The sequence below is a fragment of the Trichomonas vaginalis genome, chromosome III, assembly GCF_026262505.1.
Source record: "Trichomonas vaginalis G3 chromosome III, whole genome shotgun sequence".
Classification (NCBI taxonomy): domain Eukaryota; phylum Parabasalia; order Trichomonadida; family Trichomonadidae; genus Trichomonas; species Trichomonas vaginalis.
This window is the reverse complement of record NC_067205.1, coordinates 13,011,387-13,035,652: the sequence shown is the minus strand read 5'-3', so window position 1 is coordinate 13,035,652 and position 24,266 is coordinate 13,011,387. Positions and strand designations below refer to the sequence as shown.

The window sequence follows — 24,266 nt, the reverse complement described above, 5'->3', positions numbered from 1 at the left end:
GCAACAGCTTACAAGAGAACTCAGAGCTAAAAATATAAAGTATGAATGTTATGTATTAGGGCATGAACTTTGGTTGTTGCTGTTTGATGAAACAAATGAGTTAGTTATGTCTGTCAAGAGAACAGAAAAAGGCGTCAAAGGCGCCGAGCGCAAAGCGCTATATTGTGTTAGTGAAAACTGCACCAAGTCAATAAGATTAGGTTTGCATTATGAAGATGAGTTCGATACTGTTGAAGAAGTTTTGGATAGATATTACAAATTGCTTTAATTTACTAAAACATATTTCAAACAAAGCTTATAGTAAGTAGATAGTTTTGTATACTCGTTCGAATATTTATACTTAAACTCAACTCCTGGAGTACCTGGTGTTTCAATGATGCGGATGTTACCTATTTTCATGAATATTGGAGTTTGACCACAGCATTCGATTTCAGGGTCGAGATAGTCAATGACACATTGCTTTCCTGTTATTCGTGATATAATATTTTCAAGGTCCTCCTTTGTTAGAATTATTTGGTTCTTACTTATAAGATTTGTCAAAAGCTTCTTATCGTCTTTGAGTAAAATTGTTTGATATAACTGAAGAAGGTAATGGTCTACGTTATCTGAAGAATTTGTTTGAACATTTGTGTAAGGGTTGTCGTTGGCTTCTCTTGAAAGAACTTGGTCCAGTGGTGGATACTCTAACCTAACATCTGATGTAGCGTTAGCGTTTGAAGCTGTGTTTAAATTCACCGACTTAAGATCTGGTTCTTTTTCTTTCAAACACTCCGAACTATAGTTCTTTATGACAATATTGTTTGTCGTTCGTGAGTCAACATTTGATGTTGGTTCAATTGGAACATTAACGGCACCAGCTAAGATGGATTTGCTTCTCATTTCATATAGAATAAAACCTTTTATATGTATGAAATGAACAATATACTCGACAAGGGTTTGAATGTAAAGCTAACGAATGAAAATATTGTTGAATTCACTGAGACAGGTGGTGTGTATAAAGATGTAGAACTACTGAACAAAAGAGCTAATGGAAGAAGCAGGAATATGAACAAAGGGTGGAAGCCTATAAAAATTTATGTCAATGATGGCTCAGGAGGTTCAAACATAAAGTATGCAGAAAGTTATAGAGTTTATGCTCTCAAAGGTGAAAAGCCTTCATTTAAGAACAGCTATTCTAACCCATATCCTCAAAAGCTAACGGATGGAGAAGTGGATGATATGAATGACAGCAAAATATTAACAGAAATGGCGACAGAGATGCATGGAATTTGTTTACCATCAGTCAATTGAAGGTTAAACTTTAAAACAATGTTGGTCGTTCCCATGGAATATTTTTGACTTTAATGGTATTAGTCATGATATGAATCTCAAGGTATGAACGAGGAGAGATGAGAGACTTATATGCTTCCCAAATTTCTTCAAAAGGTAATGTTATACCTGACTGTTTCCAAATGAGTTCAATGTCATAACGTGAGAAACCTTGAAAGATAACGAAGTCAGTTATGAGACGTTTTATGTTTAAAGCAAGGAAACGCCATGTTTGCATAAGTATTGCTACAGTTAAATGGTAATGTCTGACTTTAGTTATGATGTTAGCTAATGGTGAGTCAGGCTTTGACACTAAACCTTTTCCGGCGAAGTCGTCACAAACGAGCAGAGTATTTGAAGGATACTTTTTGAAGGGGTATTTTGAAAGTTTTGATAGAATGTAGTTTGTCAGTCGTTTCATATCGTAAACTCCTGAGTATTGACGTAAGTGGTGTTTGTCAATAATTCTTTCCATCTCCTCAGAAGTCTTTTGCATTCCTGACTGTATGAACTCTACGATGGCATAATATTTCCTCTTACGTCGAATATAACGTTGAAGAAATTCAATGAGTTCACTGTCTGGAACTTTAACGACAGAGACTTGAACTTTTGACATAAATGTTTTCGCTGTTGAGTCCATAGAGTCTGAAGTTGCTGATATAATGATTTGGTCATAATATGAGTCATTTCCTAAACGTTCTGTTATGAGTATATGACGAATGAGGTTAAATGTCTTACCTGAACCCATCTTTCCACAATAGAAATACACACCATTTGAACAGAATTCATAATCTTTGCTGAAAGGAAGAATAAGAGAAGAGTTAAGTTTGTCTGTAGTTTCATTCATGTCTTCATCTACGTCATGTATTAAATGCTTCATTTTATCTCCATTAAAAATGCAAGTCAGAAATATTCAGAACATAGCACCGAGTCTAACTGACAAGAGTATAAAGATATACTATGAACACGTTATGATGAAACCAACCAAAATTCAAGAAAGTCAGTATACTTATGAATATCCAAGACACTGGGTAGAGTATGTAGGAGGTGAGAAAGCTATTGAAATCAGACAAGTTAGAAGTATTCCAGCAGGAAGGACAATATTATTGAAGAACTTTAATGTTTTGAGATATAATGATGAAACAAAGAAGCAAGATAGTTTCCCTGTTGCTGTGTATGTGAACTTAGATACAGGAGATGACATGAAAGTTTTTAACACAAAGCTTCAAACGGTATTGAAAGAACAACTTATAGCAGAAGGACACCCATTACCTTCAGAAGTTACCATAGCATATAATTTTGAAACAAATGCAATAGATTTTAAAATCGTCTCTGCAAAGAAGTCAGGTTTTACATTTAATGAAGCAGATGTATATTCGAATGAAAACTTCAAAGCTATTGCATGGTTAGATAATGACGATTGCTTTAAGAAAATATTTAAATTCAGTGACTCAAAGATGTCAATAGATGACCTTCGTGGAATGTTACCATCGACGTTTACAGTTGAAGGTTCAGCAGGATTGCTTACAAGATTGTCAATTGGTGGCGTTTGGTCTCGTGAGAACATTGTTATAAAATCCAGTATAAGTGAATTTGCTGAAGAATCTATATTATGTCTTTCAAACTACATGTATTCGCCACCGAAGCATTATAGTATAACAAACTTTGTCAGTAAGTTTAACATAAGACTTGTCGAACCTTCTTCAATGAAAGATGTTGTGCTACCTAAAGATGGAAAGGATGGACTCATTATTGAGATGATTTTAATTGCATATTAAATGAGCTTGTTCTTAAAGGTCGTTCATGATGAAATAACAGTTGTAGAAGATGTTAGCAATTGTTCAGATATTTTATTGAGAATAGATGAGATAAGAAAGAAGTTAGATAGACCGCAAAGCGGTGAGGGCGAAGCACGTGAGAATGTTTATGTTTCATTGACTTTCTCCAGTAACGAGAACTTTTATGAGATAATATTGAAGAGAGATGATTTTAATATGGGGTAAATGGTAGCTTGGGCAGCTTTAGGCGCAATGGGAACAAAAGCATTAGCATTTGGAGCAAAAGCACTTGGAGCTTATGACGCAGTAAATAAAATGAGTGGAGGAAGAGTTTCAAAGACATTAGACGCAAATAAAGGAAAGATTGGAGGCTGGGTTGCAAAGAAGTTAAGATTAAATAAAATAGGGCTCATAAATAAAGCATCCAATTTGGTTGCGACTGAGTCAGAAAATGCTTTAGGAAAGGACGATGAGTTTGCAAAACACGCAAAAGACTTTAATGACCAGATGAAAGGTGAAACAATGCATTTAAATAGATTCTATGGAACTAAAGAAAATGTTTCTTCTCCACCAGTAGTTCTTCCGTATGGTCCCTATGGAATGTATGGAAACCCTTACGAAAGACCATTTGACCCATTGACTGGTGGAAGTAACTGGTATCATTATGGACGAAGAAGAAAGACAGTCAAGTTGGAGACAGACGTGAAGAAAGCAACTAAAAAGAAACCAAGGAAGAGAGTTATAAAGCAATGAATTCAAGTGGGTGAAAACCGGGTGAAAAAAAGAGGTGAGATTTCACCACTTCACCTAAATTTATTTTTGTGCTATGTTTTCATACGTGTGATGGTGGTGATATCATTATTTTTAAGTTTATTTTTTTAAAATTATTTTTATTTTATTTTTATGTAAATGACAGAACAAAAGCAACTCATACAAATCAAAACATATAACAAACATACATTTAAACATTTATTCTTCCTTCCTGAGTATAACATGTTCTTTACACTTCATCCTAGACCAGTTGACTATACACTGACTGTTTATAAAGATTGTCATGGTAGTTTTATAAAAACTTATGATGATGAAGGTAAGTTAACAAGACTATGCATTTCAAAACTTGAGAAACTTTATGACTTCAAGTATGACTACAATAGAGTTAACACTGATGATGAAGATATTGAAGAAAATTTATGAGAACGTTTATTTTCATTAGTGAGTTCGTTAGTGAGGTGAAATTGTTGGCGGCTTTGTAAATATTTAAGGTTAAGTTAGTTTTTGCGTTCATGTTGTAAAATATACGTTAACGGTTTTGTAAAGTGTCAAATTCACAAGTATTGGGTAAGGTGGAACGCAGTGCCACCATACCCAAGACTGGTGTACTAACTTTTATATATTATTTTTCATATGTATAAATCATATAATCTATATCTATGCAAATCTCATCTAAAATTTTTTGAAACAAACCGCTACCATTTTATAATGGTCCATCTTAAATTCATCATAAATTCTGGTACATGTTAGTACCAGAGTCTTCAAATCTCAAACACTCTGGTACCAACATGTACCAGACGCGAGTTTTCAATGCCCTCGTACGATTTTCTATTAAGATCTTCTTGAATGAGAAGGTCTTCTTAGAAACTCGTACGAGGGCTTCTCTTTTAAATACTCTGGTACCTGCTGGTATCGGAGTCGACTTTACAGCCCTTTCCCCAATTTTGAAGCTGGGGAAAGTTTTCAAGCAATGAAAGGGAAGCTCTCGCTATGAGGTGAAAATCTAGAATTTTTACCTCATAGCGAGTAATCCTTTGTTAATTGCTTGAAAACTTTCTTCAAATTATCAAAATTTCGAGGAAAGTTTCCTTGCTTCAAAGTAGAGATGGAGCCCTTTGAGCCACTGCATATAGGTCAGTGACTCAAAATACTCCATCTCTACTAGAAATCGCCAAAATTTGGGTCGCAATCTTTGAAATGCGACGCAAGTTTTGGCAATTTCGCGAGGGACTTGCTCCATTTGGTGCATAGATTCACACTCTATGCACCAGATGGAACAATTCTTTCGCTGACAGCGGGAAACTTTGTCTGAATAGTTTAACATTCAGACAAAGTTTCCGCTGTCAGAGAGGGAATGGAAGGGTAAGAGGTATATATTCATAATGTATACCTCTTACTCTTCCATTCCCTCAAGAAAGTTCAAAAACTTGGGTGCAATCAGACTGATTGCACCCAAGTTTTTGAACTTTATATAAGGAATTGTTGGCTATGATGTACTGATCATGAATCAGTACATCATAGCCAACAATTCCTTCGCAAACAGTGGGAAACTTTGTCTGAATAGTTTAACATTCAGACAAAGTTTCCCGCTGTCAGGGAGGGAATTAGAGGGTGGGAGATATATAGATAGACTATAAATCTCTCACCCTTTAATTCCCTCAAGAAAGTTCAAAAACTTGGGTGCAATCAGAACTGATTGCACCCAAGTTTTTGAATTTTGTATAAGGAATTGTTGGCTATGATGTACTGATCATGAATCAGTACATCATAGCCAACAATTCTACCTTTTAACCAAAGATAATTGATTCGTATGTAAAATATTAAGCTAAAATTTCTCTTTCTTTTAGTACACATTCTTCCATTTCGTGTACATGTATCATATATTAAGTACTAGTTATCTATTCTATATCCTTTATCCCAATTTAGATACTCAAAGATAATTCTTTTTCAGAAGAAAAAAAATATTTTCTATTAAACCGTTATTTTTTCAATGTGAGTTTTCAATTTTATTTTTCCTTTTTGCTGCTCAATGCAACATCCTCCACCCGATCCTCCATGCGAGGTTGATCAAGCCATAGGATATTTAGAATATTCTCGTTTTGTTATAGCTGCAGAGCTGCATGGTAACATAAGATTTGTCAAAGACCCACAAAAACTATCAATTGGAACAGGAGTATTAATCTACCACCGATGCGAATACGAAGGCTGCCCAGCAGGCTTTAAATTTATTAAAAATTTCGACAATTACATTTTTAAATCTGCAAACTTAACTCATATTCACTCAGGACCACCACCACAACATAAAAATACACCTACAAGTGGTACTTACCGTGCTTGGATTAAAAAATTTCTCATGAATCACGGAAGTCCACTTAATGCAACACAAGAAGTCAACAAAACGCTTGAAATACCTAAAGATCATACTTGTATTCACATGACTATGAAACAAACTGCAATCAATCAATTGAAATATTATTTACAACAAAAAGATCTTATGAGATCTTTACCAGACATATCTTTAAATCAATTTCAATCTTTACAAAACTATGTTAATCAATGGGAAGATCAACATGATGACCTTATTTATTTTGACATTCAAGGTGAAGATACTGATTTTCCAGACAAATTGGTTTTTATTTACTCTGATAATGATATGATCTCTCAAATTCATGAAAAACCACCAATTTATCACTTAGACTCTACGTTTAAATTAATTATTCATGGATTTCCTTTTTATGTATTAGCTACCAAATTTGCTAATACTCATTCTATCCCTTTGTGTTATTTTATAATATATCCAGATAATAGTGAAAATATTTCTTTTTGCTTAAGTAAATATTTTGAAACAACTCACACAGAACCTGAATTTATCATGTCTGACTGTGCACTAAACATTTTCAACGGGATTAGGAATTCATTTCCGGAGTGCAATATCTTTTGGTGCGCGCTACATGTAATACGCGCACTTAAAAAGAATCTCTCAAAGATAAATGATGAAGAGATTAGATCAGAAGTCGAAAAATTTATGAACATTTTATGTTATTATCGTGATTGCACAGAAGAAGATGCTGCAAAAATGTATAAAGAGCACATTATTGATAAAATTCAAGATCAATTGGAATTTAATCAATACTTTACACGTCAGTGGGACATTCATAAACAACAGTGGATAGCCGCTGCCAGACCAAATGAATTAACCGTTGTGAATAACGTTTCTGAATCTTTATTTAAAAAGATAAAATATCACGATTTTGGCTGCGTTAAAAATCAAAGAATTGATGTTTTTGTCAAAAATCTTTTAGAAGAAGTTGCACCCAATTACTTTTATCGTATTAAAAACGATTTACTTCAAACAGGTTTTATTCCTTCAATTAGAATTCGCGAGCCTCGATTGACAGATTATAAAACAAAATTGAAAAGAGAAGTTCAATCACGTTTATACCAAGTATTAAATTTTGTTCAGAATCAAGAAGCCAATTTGAATCCATTAAGATTTGATTGGAAAATGCTGAAGAAAAACTTTCTCAAATAATGAGAAGATACAAAATTCAATTACATATTTAAGATCGTTTGAAATTCCAAATGAATTGTTAGATACGTATATGTTAGAAATTAATGAATTTTGTTATAATTCTAGGTCAGGTGAGTGGGGCTTCCAGGCGCGTTGCGCCCTCTAGCCCCTAAAAATTTTGCCCAAGACCCAAGAGGAGGACCGAACCCCAGCCGACCAGCCGGTGACAAAACCAAAACCGTTGTTATTTACATCATATGAATGGTGTCACTTTTTAAATATCACTTTTTGTATCACTTTTCACAATATATATATGTTTTCATGTTTTGTCACTTTTTTGTCACTTTTCGGGTAAAAACATTTTTATTATTATATATAAATGAATTTTACTAAACCTCCGTTACCATTTTTTGGAAATAAGAGTAGATGTGAAGATATTATATTGAGAGAACTTAAGAAACTACCGAATCGTCTAACATTTGTAGATTTGTTCGGTGGAAGTTTCTATATATCCCATTTGTGCCATACAATATTCCCAGACTCAAGATTATATGCAATGACTTCGACAACTATATGGACCGTCTCAAACATATTCCAGACACAAACAATATATTGACTGAGTTGAAAGAAAAGATTCAGATAGGTAAAATGGAACGTATACCGTTAGATAAGAAAGATATTGTGAGAGAGGTTTTGAAACAAGCAGAATATATAGACTGGGATAGTATATCTGCTAGACTATTATATAGTGGTGCTATAAGAGTTCATGACATTGAAACACTTATGTCAAAAGTTTTATATCTTAACTATACAAATGTTTTCAAAGAGGACATAGAAAAATATATTGAGGGTATAGAGTTTGTGAGATGTCATTGGACAGAGTTGTATGAAAAATATAAAGACAAGGAAAATGTTTTCTTTATAGTGGACCCGCCGTTCTATAACACATGGGATTTTCAATACCAAGTAGACTGGACTTTGAGAGACTCTTTAGAAACTTTAGACGTTATACATAACCATCCATGCTTTTACTTTACATCCGATAAAAGTGGTTTGGAAACCGTTATGAGATGGTTAGAAGACATACATGACTATGAGTTTAGATATGACAAGATAGAGTATGAGAGAGGTCCCATAAACTGGAGAAAGTGTCATAACAAAGAAATTTTATTAGTAAGTAAATGTGGTTTGAAATAGGACTACTTGTTTTAGGTTTTTGCCATTGTGTCATTTATTTATTTGACGTGGCAGAAAAGTACAGAGAATATGAAGATGAACCAATGCCTGCAAATGTTCAGCATATGTACTCGTAATAGATATTTTTATCTAATATTAAATGGACGCACAGAACTTAGCGAATGCACAGCAACCTGGACAACCAAACCCAGAGAATATTCCAAATGAAGTTAGAATACAAACTGCAATGGCAAACTATGGTCAAGTGCCAACAGATGTACAAATGCAAACTGCCATGTCAAATGACGCTGCGTTAGGTTTGCCACCATGGTATGCAAATATGAGATGGAAAGAGTTTTATACAAACCCTGAAGTGGGATATAAACAACTTTATGCAGATGACGCGAACACAGGAGTTGACCCAGAATATGTTTTCTACCAGAGGAGAAACAGAATGTATGAGCTCCAGTTAAAGAATGCTATGGAACTCAACAGGAAACGCAAAAGACTAGGTGGACATTAGATTTTTACACGTAGTAAAATGGGTTTCTTCAGTAGTATTGGAAACTTCTTCAGAAGAGTTGGAAGAGGTATATGGAATGGCGTCAAAACCGTAGGAAGAGGAATTTGGAACGGTGTCAAAAATATTGGTAAAAGAGTAGGTCAGTTCGTTGGTATTATACCTAAAGACCCTGAACCAGAAGAACAAGCCCCTGTTATACAACAACCTGAACCTGCACCACAGTCTAGTTGGCAACCAAATCCAACACCTCAACCGTATTAAAAAATTATATTTTTATCGTTCGATAGTAGTTGTATATGAAATTAAGTTCTAAGTAAAACGCATGGTATAATGGAATTATTCTTTTTCTTCCATCTGTAGTAAACCATACTTGAAAGTCTGAAATACTTCCACTCGGCGGTTCATATAACTTTGTAGGTTTTTCGTAAAAGTCATTCATCAGACATAAGAAAGAGTTTTGCGCACCAGAAAATGAAGCATGAACAATAATAGCATCTGGGTCGAAAACATTTTCATATGTTCCATTAGGGTTTTCGACTTCATAATAGTCCGGGTGTACTGGATATGCTGCAGGCTGATTTAACATCCTCATAAATCTATACCATGCCAAGTTGTTATATTTTGTAGAAATATAAACGTTTTCTCCAAGGTCTTCTATTTTATTGATTTTAACAGTTGCATTTTTCCTGTCATAAATAATATCGAGATGGTATTCTCCTTCGTCAATGTTATACTGGTTTGCATATTCAATATAGATATCGTTTATTTTTTCTTGAAAAGCTTGAAGAGTTGTTTCTAAGTTTATAAGCAAATTAACTTGTAAAAGTTTTCCTTGTTCAAATTTCTCATACATACGTTTTTCTTTGTTATAGTATCGAACTTCAAAACCGACCATACATGGAAAACCTGTTTGAACTTGTGAGACAAACTTCATTCTACGAAAGCCAATAGCTTTTGTGACGGATGGGTCTCTTAACCATCTTAATGGGTAGTCAAAACGATAGCCTTCATGCTTTAGATTGTCTATGTCAACCTTTTGACCGACATTAGTAAAAAGTTCATCTAATGGTTTAGTTGTAGCAACTCTAGAATTTTCTTTTTCTATTGGAAGCATATTTTATCTATAATAAAAATGTCAAATGAAACAGCGTCTATGAGAGAAATACAACACAACCGACAACTCATTATGCAAGCTCTAAATAAGAACACAACAAACTTTTCAAACTATGCTAAAATATCTGAGTCATTGAAAGAAGGAAACCTAAAACTGACAATAAACCCTATGACAGATGAGTTTCTGTTTCAAGACAATAAAAACAATACTGTCTGTATAAATCCAACAAAAGGAACTTTAAACGAGAAACCTATAAATGAACTTCTTTTGAAAGCAGATGTTGACAACAAAGCAGACAAAACATATGTTGACAATAAAATGTCAAGTGAAGTGACAAGAGCTAACAATGCTTATGCAACAAAAGAACATACTCATCCTGAACTAGCAGACAAAACATATGTTGACAATAAAATGTCAAGTGAAGTGACAAGAGCTGAAAACGAATATTCTAAAAAGACTCATACACATTATATATCTGATATTACAAACTTACAAGAAACATTAGAGACAAAAGCAAATAAGACTCATACACATTCTATATCTGATATTACAAACTTACAAGAAACCTTAAACACTAAAGCAAATAAGACTCATACACATAACATCTCTGACGTAAATGAACTTCAAGAAAAGTTAGATGACATTATGCATCTAAGACAGGAAGTCAATGTGCTTAAACAAATTTTGCCGAATCTTATTTACCCGGTTGGCTCATTATATGTTTCAATGAACTCTACCAGACCAGAAGTAGTACTTGGTTTTGGAACTTGGACTCAAATAGTCGACATGTTTTTGTATTGTGCAAACTCTTCAAAGGAAACAGGTGGAAGTAAAACGATTTCGGGTGAAAATTTACCTGCACACAGTCATTACATAAGATTAACTACATCTCAATCAGGTTGGCATAAGCATAGATATTGGGATTGGTCAGGAATGACAAAAGGTCAAGGATATGATGTTAAAGACGACGTTAAGTTTGCTATAAATTGTTACTGGAGTGACACGCAGGGAGAAGGAATCCATACACATTTCGTTACAGGATATACACATACAACGGGACAAAGTAAAGAATACATGCCACCTTACATGACAGTTTACGCATGGTATAGAATTGCTTAGTCGTCATTTTCAACTTCTTTAGCATATTCGTCTGGAGTTGTCTTATATTTGTTAGGAACTGTTTTTGAAAGTATACCACCTTGAACTTTGACAAGTTTGAAACGAGGTCTGACAATAGTAGTTTTATCTTCTGCTTGCAGTGTGTACATTTTGCCATGTTTGCCTAAAACTTCATAATATTCTCTTGTATACTTTCTTCTATTTTTACGAACACGAATGTGAGTACCTGTCGGGTTCCCATTGTTGTCATAGTCAATAGTATTTTCATATGGGTCGCGTTTGGGTATTTCTATTTTTACTTTGTCACCTTTCTGAAGTTTGAAGCCCGGCATTCTTTCTTGTTTGTCTCTTTTGACTAAATTATTAAATATATAGTCTTTCTCTAAGTCAGGGTTGTTTTTCATTTCTTCGGGGGAGTGGTTTCCCAAACCTTTTTGTTTACGGTTATTGTAAATATTTAAAACTTGTCTCATCTTTGCCTGGGAGAAGTGTCTATACTTGTCGTCATATGACATTTCATTTGCTTCACCACCTTGTGGTTGGTTTAAGTCTCTTAACATTTTTATACATCCGTCAATGACACCAAGAGCAGAATGGTTTTGGTCGACAATGAAATATTGGTTTACATTTTTTGAACGCAGATAGTTTTTTACATCATCTGATTTGAAAGAACTTTCACAGTCAGATGTCAGTTTTGTTGGATGGTATTTGTCAACGAATATTGTCAAAGCAGTTTTCACATCTAAAATATTTTTGGACTGTAATGGTATGGCTTCACAGTATCTTGTGTTTTGACCGACAAATATTAACCAGGTGGTCCATCTTCTCTATACCTCGGAATGTTTTCCAAGATATCCATAAACCAAGCATTTGGTGTTGAACTAAAGATTTTTATCATGAGTGCTTTTTTTGTTGCCTTAGAAACATAGGGGTCCTTGTTTGGATTCGTCATTTTTTACCCTATAAGAAATGGGTTTATTTGGCGCATTAGCAGGAGTTGCATCCAGATTTTTGCCCGCAGTGGGAACAATAGCCAGAGGTGCACTTGGAGTTGGAAGGAAGATTTTGAGTACATTAGGTATACTTAAAGAGAAAGCACAACCTATTATACAAACTGTACAGAAAGGTTGGGATGTAGCACGAGATGCAACAAACCTTATTCCAAATCCTGAAACAAGAGGAAAAGTTCAAGGATGGATGGACAATGTAGGAAGACAAGCAGGAAATTATTATAACAAAGCAAATGAATACTATAACCAAGCAGGAAATTATATGAACCAAGGTGAAAGATTCTTTAACAGAGGATATAACCATGCACAACAGTGGGTAAACAATAACCAACCTCAACCGCCTCAAACGTGGGGAATGTAAAGTTTTTTATTGAGATGAAATGAACAATGCGGCATTGAGACAAATGAGTTCAAGATGGATTTGTCGGCTTCCAGCATTTAAACCGATACCATATAGTCAGGCTCAGCATGTGAAACTGAATGATATTATTAAAGGAACCATCCCACCTCCACAACAACAACCAGTTGAAAACAAACCAAATTAAAATTTTTTACTGAGATGAAATGACTGAAGAAGTTGAAACGGTAGATTTGACACCACAAACAAAAAGTTCAGAACCATTGTCAAAACCTGTCAAAGAACTTACAGATGAAGAGAAAAATTCAATAATAGAAAGTGCCAGATCTGGTAACTCAAATCCTAACTACAAAGTCACTTTTCATAAAAATGGAACGGCAAGTATCTCAAAAAAGAAACAGACTCTCACAAATAAAATATTGAAGTCTGAAGGAGCTTTCGAGACAACAGATGGGAAAGTTTACTTCACTGACCAACAGTTCATTATAGAACATCTCATTGACTTAGAGTCGAAATATTCTAAACTTTACAACAAACACAAAAAGTTGAAAGGAAAACAAAAACAAATGGCATATGATATTTATGAAGATGTTGACGACACAACTGTTCCTGCAAGTGAAGTAAAGTCAGAGGAACCGAAAAGTGACGAAAAACCGAAGAAGAAGGAAAACCAAAAACTGAAGATAAACCAAAACCAAAGTTTAGTTTCCAAACTAAACCAAGTCAACCTTCATTAGCTGGTATGGGTTGGCGTCAAAGACTTATGGCAGCAGGCGGTTATGTAAAGTAAAGAAAAAAATATTTTTTTTATTTTTTATAAAAATGCCCCATATAGAATGGATAGAAAGTCTGCTAGAATAAAAGCAGAGTTACAAAGATATGGTTGGAGAGTTTCGAAGAATTTTAAATATAGGAAGGGAAGACCCATAAAAGTCTATGACAAATTGTCTGGTCTTCGCTACGAAATGGATTTGGAAACAGCACGTGCCAATTATCCAAACAGACTAGAGAGGTTAGAAGAAGAACGTCTTATGGACATGCCTTTCGATGTTAGTGAACCTCAAGTTGAAGGACACGACGGCTTTGCCAGATTCTATTGGAAACATGACGAACAATTGCATCCTTTGAGAAGGAAAAAAGGAAAAGGTGAAGACGCACATGCTCCCATGGAAAGAACAAGATATTCATATGAAAAGTATCGTGAAGTTAGAAGTCAAATTACATCTGGTCGAACCTTTACAGTAAACTTTGACGAAGGAAAGAACAAAGAAGGCTTCATGGGTGTACTTGCTGCCATACAAGACGGAAATAAGAAAGGACACAATCTCAGATTGACCATAACAGATTTGGATGGTCACATTTACTATGCACATGGCAATGAACAAACAGCCGCAAAACTTCTTGACGCTTTCAAGACTACAAAGAGAGAACAAATGGTTGACTCCGACTCAGACATTTTGAATGCAATTGAAGGAATTGCAAGTGTCAAGTTCGAATGGTACCAACCTAACCCTCAAGCAGTCAGACAACATGCTGGATACTTCCCGTTCATAAATAAGTCTGACATTGACTTGACAAGGTATGGAATTTACAATTCAATTGAAACAATTGTCAACGAACCTTGCATTCTTACATGTCTCAGGAACTCTGGTCTTGTTACAGATGAGAAGATGAAGTATCTTGAGTCATGTGTGAAGACAAGGTACATTCTCAGAGGTCAATTGGCAAAAATTGCACCGTTGGCAAATGTCAATATCCGAGTCAACATACCTACAGCTAAAGGTTCTTCACATGACGACTATGTTGTTGACAAAGACTTACCATGGTTGAAGATTGTAATTGTCCACAACCACTTCATGTTGAACGAAAGTCTTACAAACACATTGTTCGGAAAAGGCAAGTGCAACATTGTCAGAGCTGTTAACATTCTTTTCGAGAAAGGTTTGTTGGAACCAATTCCAGATGACAAGCTGACAGAAACTTTTGTACCAAAAGACGAAACAAACTTTTCATTGTTAGCAAGACCAAAAGTTGTTCCAGACAAAGTTCTAGTACAAAAGAAGTACACAGTTCCACAAGGAGTTGGATTGTTCGGATACCAACCTGAACCAGAAGAACTTCCAATGAGGTTGCAAGAACTTCAAGATGCTATAAACAAACTTCCATTGAGACATCCAATTGACGTCAAATTGTATTGGAGAGCATCTGAGTTAGGTCAGAAGGTTTTATATGAAACAGGTTGCTTCGACGATGTTTATGAGATAACAGGAGAAGTTTCGCAGAAGATAAGAGACTCACTTGAATTTCCACAAACTGGACCAATTGGTTGCGACAAGTTCGACTCAGATGAAAAGATATACTATGTCGACCTTAACGCTGCGTACATGAGGTTTGTCCAATATATTCCGACTGGAATTCCAAACTAAGATGGTGAGTTCCCGGGAAGGAACTCTACAGTTGGAAAAGTCATACAACAACTGTATGATATTAGGAAAGCTTCAAACCCCAAACTTGCAATGACACTCAAATTGCTTATGAATTCGACATGGGGATATTCCATTAAGAAACCTCAAGAGATGAAGAGTAAACATTATGAGAAGGTCGACAACTTTGTTGAAAGGTTTTCTCCTTTTGTTTTGAAGTACGAATTCACTCAAGGTCAAAGTGGCTTAGTAACCACATTAAAACCTATTGTCGAACATTGGTCTTACCCTCAGTTCGCAAAGGCAGTCCTTGACGAGTACAACAAATTCTTCTCCGAAGTCAAATCCAAAGTCAAGGTTTACTATGAGAACATTGACGCACTCATGACGAACGAAGAAGGATACAACAAACTCATTGAAATGGGTATGGTCGGTGAGAAGATGGGCTGTTTTAAGCTAGATAAGGTATTTTCCGAAGTTCATGTAATATCGAAAAGGAAATATTGGGGCATACTTGAAGACGGCACAGAAATAAAACATTGCATGAAGTAAAAAATTTTTATTTGAAATGTACGCTGAGTTTGTTGGAGAAGACCGTTGGGAAACTTGTTTGTTAGATGAGAAATATGAAATTCACTGTTGTGAGTCATTTGAAGTCAGAAACAAAAAGACAAAAAGAGTTTTAAGCGAATGGGAGCGAAATGACGGATATGCTATTATGAAGATGGGTGGAAAACACTATCTTAAACATGTTGTCATTGCAACTCATTTTATACTGAATCCTAACAATTTACCTTTTGTAGACCATATAAACCATATAAGAAACGACAATAGACTTGAAAACTTACGTTGGGTCACTCGTTCTGAAAACAATAAGAACAAAGGCAAATTTGGAGATATTGTATTCGAATTTGTCGACGAACTAGAAGATGAAACAATTGAAATTACAGACTATGGCATACCATTTTAAAACAATATATTTTTACATATATTAAATGCTTCAGGTTGAAAAACAAAAAACAAAAGTAGCAGATACAAACCCGTTAGACTATATCTTTACAAATGCTGGTAGGACTATTTCAGATGAAGAAATTTCATCCCGAGCATACAGGTTTGACTATCCAATTTGTTGGCTTCAAAGTCCTTCAGATGCAAAGGCAATAGGATTTAGAAGAGTTTTGTTTTCAAATAGAACTAACGCATTTATGTTCGCAGTATATTTTCATGGGCAGTATAAAGGTCCTGATGGTCTCATAGACAAATTTGACGAAATAAAAATCTTTACAATTCGTTCAGACGAAAGTCTTGAAAAAACTCTCAATGACTTTCAAACTCAAATGAACAAATATTATTGGGAATTTCAAGAAAAATACGACTCTTTACTAAATGGAACATACTATCTGAAACTAGAATATGACAAGATGAACTCCACCGTTTCATTTCAAAAGATTGAAATTAACCCTCCAAGAGATACAGAGTTTTTATTTTGGGAAGTAGACAAACGTTCTTGGGCACAATTTCTTCGGTTACTAAACCAGAACGAACCATTACCACCAGATGGTCCATTTAAATTTATACTTCCACCAGCAGATTTGATGGTTTATAGAAACGTGTTTGACCCTCAAAATGTTATGTGTCATGCAAGTTTCAGTTCAAGCAACAATAGTTTTCTATGTATTGGTAAGGACTTTTATGACTTTGCTTCTAAATTCTACGAACCACCTAGTAACAGTTTCTCTGACTTTCAAGTTTGGTTAACAACAAATGGTGTGCAACATATTATTCCATTGTACTATGACTTTTATCTCGAATTGTCTTTCATATATAACTACGGAAAAGTGCTGAAAAAGTATTGAAAAATACTTTTAGGGTAGCATGTTAGATCTAACACGTTTTCTAACCACTTTTCTAACATAACTATTTACAAGCGTTTTACATGGTATATGTTGCGATGGTTCATGACTTTAAACAGTTTTGTAGCTTCTATTTCTTCACGAAGAATATCAAAAATTTTAACTATGCCGAAGGTTTCTTTATACTTCTTCTTGACATCAGATAATAGGAAATCGTCAGCTGTTGGATAGTTTTTGTTCAGAAATGCTAACATGTCCATTTTATCTTCTGCTGGTTTCTCTACTTCTTTCTTTAAGTCAGCATAGTCGTTTCGCATACGTTCTATCTCTTTGACGGAGTAGTTATATTTCCTTATTGCTGCTTTACATTTTGAACATTGCGGATTCATTTTTGCGTTATACATTGAAATTTGACCTGCTAGAACAACTAAGGCGTCAATGGTTTTCTTTAACTCAGAATATGTAGGTCTGATTTGTTCGTTCCATATTTTACATCTTTTATCTTTATCTCTTATCTGCCATACACATTCAGCAACTAACGAAACAAAGTTGTCGTAGGTCTTAAATTCTTCAGATTTATATATGTCAGAAACATTCTTATATACCATATCGCAATCTTTGTCCATAACCTTATGGTTGCAATGAAATCCAAGAAACTCATAATTTACTTTACGTATGAACTTCTTTATTTCTACTGAGTCGGTTGTTTTTACTTCTATTTCATCGAATTCAGGAATAGTGAGCTTTTGTTGTTGGATTTCAGGCAATTTGGGTAAATGTTCCACCAGGTCCTGCATGTCGTAAAGATACTGTTCATTTTGTTCATCTTTCGCACAACAGTCCAAAGTACTTGTTAAAAGTTCTTGCTTTATCTTCTGGATTTCTGTCTCAAAAGTATATGAAGAAGGAATGAAGCTTTTCATCTCAACTAACATAGATGTTGGATTCATAACTAAAGAGTTTAGTGAAGTTGTTGTTTGAATTGTTGTTGTGCCGATTGTTGAAATCATATCTTTTATACAAAATAAAAAAATATTTTATAAAAAACTAACTTTATTTTTTCTATCTTAAGGAAATTCACGAGAATTCATGAGTTTTGTGTGTTTTAGACCATGTTAGAAAAGTGGTTAGAAAACGTGTTAGATCTAACATTCTAACATAAACATTATTTTTTATTTTTTTGTGAAAGTGTTAAAAATAAATTGTTTTCATGAGTTTTGTGTGTTTTAGACCATGTTAGAAAACGTGTTAGATCTAACATTCTAACATAAACATTATTTTTGCTGAATTCAGCATAAAATTCTGAGTAAAATGGCATATGGCATGTGTCAAACCGTTGAGTTTTCACAAAATTCCAAAAATAAAGTTAGTTTTTTATAAAATATTTTTTTATCCGGAATATAAAGACAGATATGTCAACAACAGAGAACACAACAACAGTTATAGTCCATGAAGCTATAAATGAAGAATATGAATGGATACAATATAACAAACAATTGCGTCTAATTCGTTCGGTCAAAGACGATATGTACCAAATGCAAAGTATTTTGACTGCATGTTTTGCTCCAGACACTAAACACGCAGACGATTGGTTCAAAAACCAAAGCATACAAGAACTTTTGAGTGAAATTCCTCTAGACCGAGAATTCTCATACTTATGCTACTTGACGAACTTTGTACAAAGCAGAGAGAAGATATGATGAAAGAAGACAAAAACATTCAGAAAAGAATACCACGTTCGGTACCAAAAGGAAAGGAAAAGAACTATAAGTATATGATTTATACTGAAGATATGGAAGATAGTGACATGGTTATGTTGCATTTAGTCAGAAGAAACAACAAAAGCTTTTACGACCTTGCTAAGATTTACAAATCTGACAGAAATTGGTTCTATCGCGAAAACTTACAGATTTCAATGACTCCAAATGAAGATGTGAAACAAATAGTTCAAGATACGTTACCTCAAACACACTATGATATTAAAGGTTGTACAATTTTTACCTTCAAAGAAGATTTGCCATTGTTAAAGGAAAAAATAACAGAGTATTTTGACAACTTCAAACAAGTAGGGTAAATGCACTCTTTATTTTTACGCTTGACTTCAGATGGCTCAGGTAGCTCAATGAGGTAAATTGCCTCGTCAAATCCTTCTGGCATTCCGAGTCCTTCCATCCGACAGGAAAAAATTTTCCCGACAACTGGAAAAAATTTTCCCGAAGACAGGAAGAACGCTTCCAGTTGTCCGTCCGTAAACCATTCAAATTTTCGAAAATTGAGAACTTTTTGGTCGAACTTCAGAAAAAATTTTCCCGACAACTGGAAAAAATTTTCCTTCTGACAGGACACAAACGGATGACTGACGTTCCTCTTCCTGAATGCCTTCCAAAGCCAGAAGAACTGACAGCCCCAGCACCACAACAGACTTACTAAGACTAAACATTTAATTTTCAAGCTTGACTTTTTACAATTTGAACTTTGTTTGCGTAGATATGAATTCTGAAAGAAGTATGAGGGTCTTGTATGACTTTGTACTTCTCCCATAATTCATATCTGTCAAACTTACCTGCCATGGACTCTTTCATAAGTTCCATGAAATCGTCTTCGGACAATCCGGGGAAAAGTATTATGTCAGTAAGTATTCTTTTAACATCCTTACTTAAACTCTTGGCTGTCTGTACACAAATGACAACTGAAATGTTAAAGTGCCTAAGTTTCTTGAGAATTCGACACATGTCTTGTTCTCTATTCTTTAACAAAGGATGAGAGGCGAAATCATCTAAGATAAGAAGACACCTATGAGGGTACGTTTTCCAATCGTAAGATTGCAATTTCTTCGAAATGTATTCTATCTCTTTCTGTTTGTTTCTGAAGTTTCTTCTCTAATATTCTCTGCATTTCCTCATTTGGGTCTTTAAACTTAGAATTTATATACTCATTTATAGCATTATATTTCAAAACTCTTCTTTGGTACTTCTTTATCCAATCTAACAACTCAGTATCCTTTATACATACAACTTAGACTTCTTTATAATATCTTTGAACGAATTGACGGTTTGGTCAAATTGACCCGAAGTACTACAAATGACAACTAACTCATAGAATGGGTTCTTCTCATCTAGTTCTTGTTGTTGTGCAGCCATTTTAAGATAAGTGAAAGTCTTACCCGACCCAGGTGGTGCAATTAGACCTTTATACCATTCTGAGCAAATAAGAACTTGTCATGTATGGATTTTATCTGAGCATTTTCCAACTTCCTCTTGTTCTTATTTAAAACATTCTCAAATTTTTTGTCAATGTCAGCAAACTTTTTTTCTAACATATTTTTAGAAAAATTAAAATTTTTATCTTTTAGAAAATGTCTAGCGATTTCGCTATCTATATTCGAGACAAACTTTTTGACAGCAAAACATCTGTAGACCATAAAATCTTACATAGTGTATACAAGAAAGGTGAATTTGTTCTAAAGTTCTGTTTCTGGGAATATGACAAGAACCATAAAACATTAAGCAGAGAAGTTTTAAAATTTGTCAATGACAGACTTGTTGACAGAGATGACGCCGATTGGAAAGATGAAGTCCAACAAAAGTTCTTAGAATGCAAAGAAGACACATGCGCTGTTCTTGAAGATGAAATAGAAAACAGAATAGAAGAGCTATTAAAGGACAAAGAACTTTTACATAAATATGGTTCGGAGAAATTTGACATAACTCCACCAGAAAAGAAGAAGAAAGAAAAGAAAGTAGAAGAAGAGAAGAAAGAACCAGTTCCACCGAAGAAGAAATTTGACATGTAAAAATAAAATTTTATTTTTAGAACATTTCTGGGTCAATGTCAATGTTCTCTTCCTCTTTAGGAGTAAACACTGGCTTAGACTCTAAAATCTTTTTACCCAATTTACCTTGAACTTCTACAACTTTAGACTCATAATATTCATAGTCGTCTGTCTTCTTTGGTTCATAAGGTATAACAAGTTTGTATGCTTTGCCTTCTTTAAGGTTTGAAAACCTTCTGTCAAAACTTTCTTTGACTGTTAACAAACCTTCTATGTCTAAGTCTTCAAATTTCGCACCATTTTTAGTCACAATAGCAAACTTAACTGGTTCGATGTTCCAAACTTTGCTGAATGAAGACTTTTCAAAATGGTAGAAGTAAACATTCAAATATGTGAATGGTTCTAGTTCTTCTTTAAGTCCTGACATGTACTTGTTTACTGAAATATATTTCGTCATCTTTTCTTCAGAATAAAAAAAATATTTTTTTTTAAAATTTACTCAGAAAAATTTTTCTTTGTATATACACCATTCTCAACATCTAAAAGACTTTTGACATTTGCCAAGAATGTACGTTTAGACGCTGGCATATAACCATACTCTTGACAATATTGTTTATATTCATCATATAAAGACCTTTCATCTAAACACTCAAAGTCGCTTTCATCTATGAACAGTTCATAAACACTCTTGTTTGCTTCTAACAATGTTTGTCTCTCTTCGGTATGTGGAATTTGTCTTGGATTGAACTTTGAAATATCTAATGTCATGAAATATGAGAACAAGTGGTTGTAAAAGTCAGATGTCAAACATTCTGCTAAGTCGTCAAAATATTCAGTATCTTGCATATGAGAATCTGACGTTCTGACAACTACATATCTTCTATCGGAACTTTCTAACTTCATCGGAACAGCATTGTTTGAAACCATAATGAAGTTTGCAACATTTTCACAAACTCTTGAGTCTTTATACTTTCTTTCAACAACTCCAACTTTATCTGTTATAAGACTCTTCAAAGCATCTGAGTTCAAAATTTTTGTTGTATCTATACTTTGAAGTTCATTGCAAACTATAAGTTTCATATTCTCAATTGAAGAGTTAAATTTACCGCAGATGTTTTCTAAGTTTGTCATATTAGGGTTCGAATAACCTTCTAACAGTTTGCATAAGATATCTGTAAAGAATGTGTTCTTACCTGTTCCTTGTTTTCCAATTATAATGAGAGCAGTTTCATTTTTAGCACTTGGATGTTGTAAGATGTTTGCAAACCAACATAAGATATACTCATAAACTTTTTCGTTTCCATTGCATATAATTTCTTTGACATGGTCTAACCAAGCTTCTATAATATTTTCTTTCCATTCTACTTGTTCATATTTATATCCAGTGAAGATAGAATAGAAGTTTGGAGAAGGTGTATAAAACTTTATACCACGAACTGAAAAATCTTCTAACTTTGACAATAAGATATCCCAAGCATCTAACATCTTCATGCCAACTTGTACGACTTTTATTTTCTTAAGTTTCTGTCTACATTCTTGTTCTGAAACTATTGTCGCTTTAGGTTTGTTAAAGACTACATCCCATTCTTTCATAACATAACATTCTGGGGCAGAGTCGACATAAATGACTAAACGTTTCAAATTCTCGACTGCTTTGTTATAGTCTCGAAATGGACACATATTTCCGAATGCTTGGAAGTCATAAAAATCTGAAACATCTATTCTGTACATTTTTATAAAAATAAAAAAAATATTATTTTTTTATTCTCGACTTTGTTATTCCATTTGTTGCATTTGTTGTTCTTGAGCTATTTGTTGTTGAAGTTGTTCTTGTAATACAATACTTTCACCAGTTGCATCTTCCAATTCGAAACTTTCTGCCGTCATTGACAAATACATAGGACATAAAAGTTTTACAGGAACAAAGTTTGCGTCAACTAATATCAACGTTATACTTGCCAAAGTGTTTGAGTTCACTAAGGTTGAAAATTCTGCATTCGAATGAACAATAGGCAAACCAGCAGAGAAAGTATTGTTTATACGCATAAGTATCTTTTGGTCATAATAGTTTCTGTCGACATTCGAATAACACTTTGAACCTAAGTTTGAAACAATATATAAGATTGGTGTGCTTAATGTCAATGGAATAGACATTCCTTGTATGACACCTTTTCCTGTTATAGGAAACTGTTGGTAGTAAAAACCAGATATAAGTTTTATATTATAGCTCATATCGTTTATAGTAAACTCAGTCGGACATCCAAACATAATGAAACCTGCTCTAGTTGCAGCACATGTTACACCCGTACTTAAAGTATTAAATAAGTCAACAAAACCTGTTGGTGGTATTTCAGAATATGTATCTTCAAAGGAGTATTTTTTACCATTCACAACAATAAAGTCTTCTGGTGTCAAAAGAGCAAAACAGGCTTTAGTCGTCATTGTGTTTAAGGTTAGTTTACAATACCGTCCTTGAGGACTTTGTAAGTTTGTTGTTATAGAATTATATGACTCAGGGTTTTTAGTCGTAATAGTATAAACCATTATGTCTTCTGCCATTTACTTAGCAAATAAATTTTAATGAAATGTTGTGGTCGTCAAATATTTTTATAACGTCTGGGAAACTATATTTTAAGTTCAACGTTTCACCTCCTTTCATAACGTATATCTTGTCAATGACATTATATGAAACACCACAGCAACTAATGTCGGGTTCTATTTCTTTGATGTTTATATCGTCTGCCTCTGTCAAAAGTTTCAATAGTTCTTTCAAAACTTCATGAGGTGCAATGACATATGAGTTCACTTTTACAGGGTTGTGTTCGACCAAGTTTAACATTATACTTAAAGCTTGACAAATCTTCTCCTGAGTTTGAAGTTTGTCTTTCAGTTGTTGGTAGTCGTTTCGAATATCTGCAACAGAACTTAAGTCTCTGTTGACTTCAGGGTATGTTGGTTGTTCTTTTGCAGGAACTATTGTTATACCATCTTCGTCTTCGTATGGTTTCCCCATTTCAACATCTCTGTCTTTGACATTGACAATAACACTTTGACTGTTTGTTTGAGTTGGTGAATTTAACTTCACATCTGCCACCGCCATTAAACCTTTTGAAACACTTACGCTTCTATTTTTCGGAAATGACATTTTACTTAGAATAAAAAGATGGACGTATTCGGATATCTCTTTGAATTGAAGCAAAACAAAGTTTACACACACAAACAATACAAATACATTGACAGAATAGTTCTTTATACAAACAATGGTAAATGTTATAGAATAGCAATATTTGCTGAACCAAAATATTTTCATAAAGCAAAGAAAGTTGGTATAACCGAAATGGTGAAAGTTCTTGAAGCAGACAAAAATATAACTTCAAAACTGACCGATATTACTAAAGGAAAGTTTATAATACAGTATTATGTCAAAACAGGTGTCATAACTATTTACGATGGTGAGAAGTCAGTTCAAGAACAACTTACTGACCTGCTGCCAAAATCTGCTCGATGGAAGCTGTCGTTATGCCAATCTGAGGAGCCCCAGCAGGTTTCA

At 34.2% G+C, this 24,266-nt stretch overlaps 18 protein-coding genes and 2 pseudogenes across 20 annotated transcripts, besides 3 other annotated features; 13 read left to right on the top strand and 7 right to left on the bottom strand.

The window, feature by feature from the left end:
* Positions 1-4,455: part of a mobile genetic element that runs on past the window's edge.
* TVAGG3_0692620 (uncharacterized protein) lies at positions 265-879 on the bottom strand (the record flags this gene model as incomplete). The annotated part of the gene is made up of 1 exon (XM_051243093.1): positions 265-879. One exon carries the CDS (start codon positions 877-879, stop codon positions 265-267), a length of 615 nt encoding a protein of 204 aa, XP_051089680.1.
* Positions 2,766-3,086, top strand: TVAGG3_0692610 (uncharacterized protein; the record flags this gene model as incomplete). The annotated part of the gene is made up of 1 exon (XM_001297040.2): positions 2,766-3,086. The coding sequence occupies one exon, from the start codon at positions 2,766-2,768 to the stop codon at positions 3,084-3,086; it is 321 nt and encodes a 106-aa protein (XP_001297041.2).
* Positions 4,456-4,470: 15 nt separating the features above from the next.
* Positions 4,471-7,492: a mobile genetic element.
* Positions 6,730-7,355, top strand: TVAGG3_0692590 (zinc ion binding protein family; the record flags this gene model as incomplete). Its single annotated transcript, XM_001285545.2, has 1 exon — positions 6,730-7,355. A coding segment is annotated over one exon (626 nt), but the record flags the coding sequence as incomplete, so codon positions are not given.
* A 255-nt stretch (positions 7,493-7,747) lies between the features above and the next one.
* Positions 7,748-8,565, top strand: TVAGG3_0692570 (annotated as a pseudogene). The gene has a single exon. A coding segment is annotated over exon 1 (818 nt).
* A 139-nt stretch (positions 8,566-8,704) lies between these two features.
* On the top strand, positions 8,705-9,067 carry TVAGG3_0692560 (uncharacterized protein; the record flags this gene model as incomplete). The annotated part of the gene is made up of 1 exon (XM_051243092.1): positions 8,705-9,067. The coding sequence occupies one exon, from the start codon at positions 8,705-8,707 to the stop codon at positions 9,065-9,067; it is 363 nt and encodes a 120-aa protein (XP_051089679.1).
* Positions 9,068-9,085: 18 nt separating this feature from the next.
* On the top strand, positions 9,086-9,328 carry TVAGG3_0692550 (serine threonine-protein phosphatase family; the record flags this gene model as incomplete). Its single annotated transcript, XM_051243091.1, has 1 exon — positions 9,086-9,328. One exon carries the CDS (start codon positions 9,086-9,088, stop codon positions 9,326-9,328), a length of 243 nt encoding a protein of 80 aa, XP_051089678.1.
* Positions 9,329-9,332: 4 nt separating this feature from the next.
* Positions 9,333-10,181, bottom strand: TVAGG3_0692540 (uncharacterized protein; the record flags this gene model as incomplete). Its single annotated transcript, XM_001298391.1, has 1 exon — positions 9,333-10,181. The coding sequence occupies one exon, from the start codon at positions 10,179-10,181 to the stop codon at positions 9,333-9,335; it is 849 nt and encodes a 282-aa protein (XP_001298392.1).
* A 384-nt stretch (positions 10,182-10,565) lies between these two features.
* Positions 10,566-24,266: part of a mobile genetic element that runs on past the window's edge.
* TVAGG3_0692530 (uncharacterized protein) lies at positions 12,270-12,671 on the top strand (the record flags this gene model as incomplete). The annotated part of the gene is made up of 1 exon (XM_051243090.1): positions 12,270-12,671. The coding sequence occupies one exon, from the start codon at positions 12,270-12,272 to the stop codon at positions 12,669-12,671; it is 402 nt and encodes a 133-aa protein (XP_051089677.1).
* TVAGG3_0692520 (uncharacterized protein) lies at positions 12,691-12,855 on the top strand (the record flags this gene model as incomplete). The annotated part of the gene is made up of 1 exon (XM_001298389.1): positions 12,691-12,855. The coding sequence occupies one exon, from the start codon at positions 12,691-12,693 to the stop codon at positions 12,853-12,855; it is 165 nt and encodes a 54-aa protein (XP_001298390.1).
* TVAGG3_0692510 (uncharacterized protein) lies at positions 13,505-14,478 on the top strand (the record flags this gene model as incomplete). The annotated part of the gene is made up of 1 exon (XM_051243089.1): positions 13,505-14,478. A coding segment is annotated over one exon (974 nt), but the record flags the coding sequence as incomplete, so codon positions are not given.
* On the top strand, positions 15,185-15,643 carry TVAGG3_0692500 (DNA/RNA polymerases family; the record flags this gene model as incomplete). The annotated part of the gene is made up of 1 exon (XM_051243088.1): positions 15,185-15,643. The coding sequence occupies one exon, from the start codon at positions 15,185-15,187 to the stop codon at positions 15,641-15,643; it is 459 nt and encodes a 152-aa protein (XP_051089675.1).
* Positions 15,660-16,061, top strand: TVAGG3_0692490 (His-Me finger endonucleases family; the record flags this gene model as incomplete). Its single annotated transcript, XM_051243087.1, has 1 exon — positions 15,660-16,061. One exon carries the CDS (start codon positions 15,660-15,662, stop codon positions 16,059-16,061), a length of 402 nt encoding a protein of 133 aa, XP_051089674.1.
* TVAGG3_0692480 (uncharacterized protein) lies at positions 16,087-16,724 on the top strand (the record flags this gene model as incomplete). The annotated part of the gene is made up of 1 exon (XM_051243086.1): positions 16,087-16,724. A coding segment is annotated over one exon (638 nt), but the record flags the coding sequence as incomplete, so codon positions are not given.
* Positions 17,013-17,954, bottom strand: TVAGG3_0692470 (organellar and viral DNA polymerase type B; the record flags this gene model as incomplete). The annotated part of the gene is made up of 1 exon (XM_001293462.2): positions 17,013-17,954. One exon carries the CDS (start codon positions 17,952-17,954, stop codon positions 17,013-17,015), a length of 942 nt encoding a protein of 313 aa, XP_001293463.2.
* Positions 18,602-19,018, top strand: TVAGG3_0692460 (uncharacterized protein; the record flags this gene model as incomplete). The annotated part of the gene is made up of 1 exon (XM_001293463.1): positions 18,602-19,018. One exon carries the CDS (start codon positions 18,602-18,604, stop codon positions 19,016-19,018), a length of 417 nt encoding a protein of 138 aa, XP_001293464.1.
* Positions 19,392-20,063, bottom strand: TVAGG3_0692450 (annotated as a pseudogene). The gene has a single exon. A coding segment is annotated over exon 1 (672 nt).
* Positions 20,300-20,737, top strand: TVAGG3_0692440 (uncharacterized protein; the record flags this gene model as incomplete). Its single annotated transcript, XM_001581978.2, has 1 exon — positions 20,300-20,737. One exon carries the CDS (start codon positions 20,300-20,302, stop codon positions 20,735-20,737), a length of 438 nt encoding a protein of 145 aa, XP_001582028.2.
* On the bottom strand, positions 20,754-21,173 carry TVAGG3_0692430 (protein of unknown function, DUF4108 family; the record flags this gene model as incomplete). The annotated part of the gene is made up of 1 exon (XM_001581977.2): positions 20,754-21,173. One exon carries the CDS (start codon positions 21,171-21,173, stop codon positions 20,754-20,756), a length of 420 nt encoding a protein of 139 aa, XP_001582027.2.
* On the bottom strand, positions 21,212-22,447 carry TVAGG3_0692420 (uncharacterized protein; the record flags this gene model as incomplete). Its single annotated transcript, XM_051243085.1, has 1 exon — positions 21,212-22,447. One exon carries the CDS (start codon positions 22,445-22,447, stop codon positions 21,212-21,214), a length of 1,236 nt encoding a protein of 411 aa, XP_051089672.1.
* TVAGG3_0692410 (uncharacterized protein) lies at positions 22,493-23,275 on the bottom strand (the record flags this gene model as incomplete). Its single annotated transcript, XM_051243084.1, has 1 exon — positions 22,493-23,275. One exon carries the CDS (start codon positions 23,273-23,275, stop codon positions 22,493-22,495), a length of 783 nt encoding a protein of 260 aa, XP_051089671.1.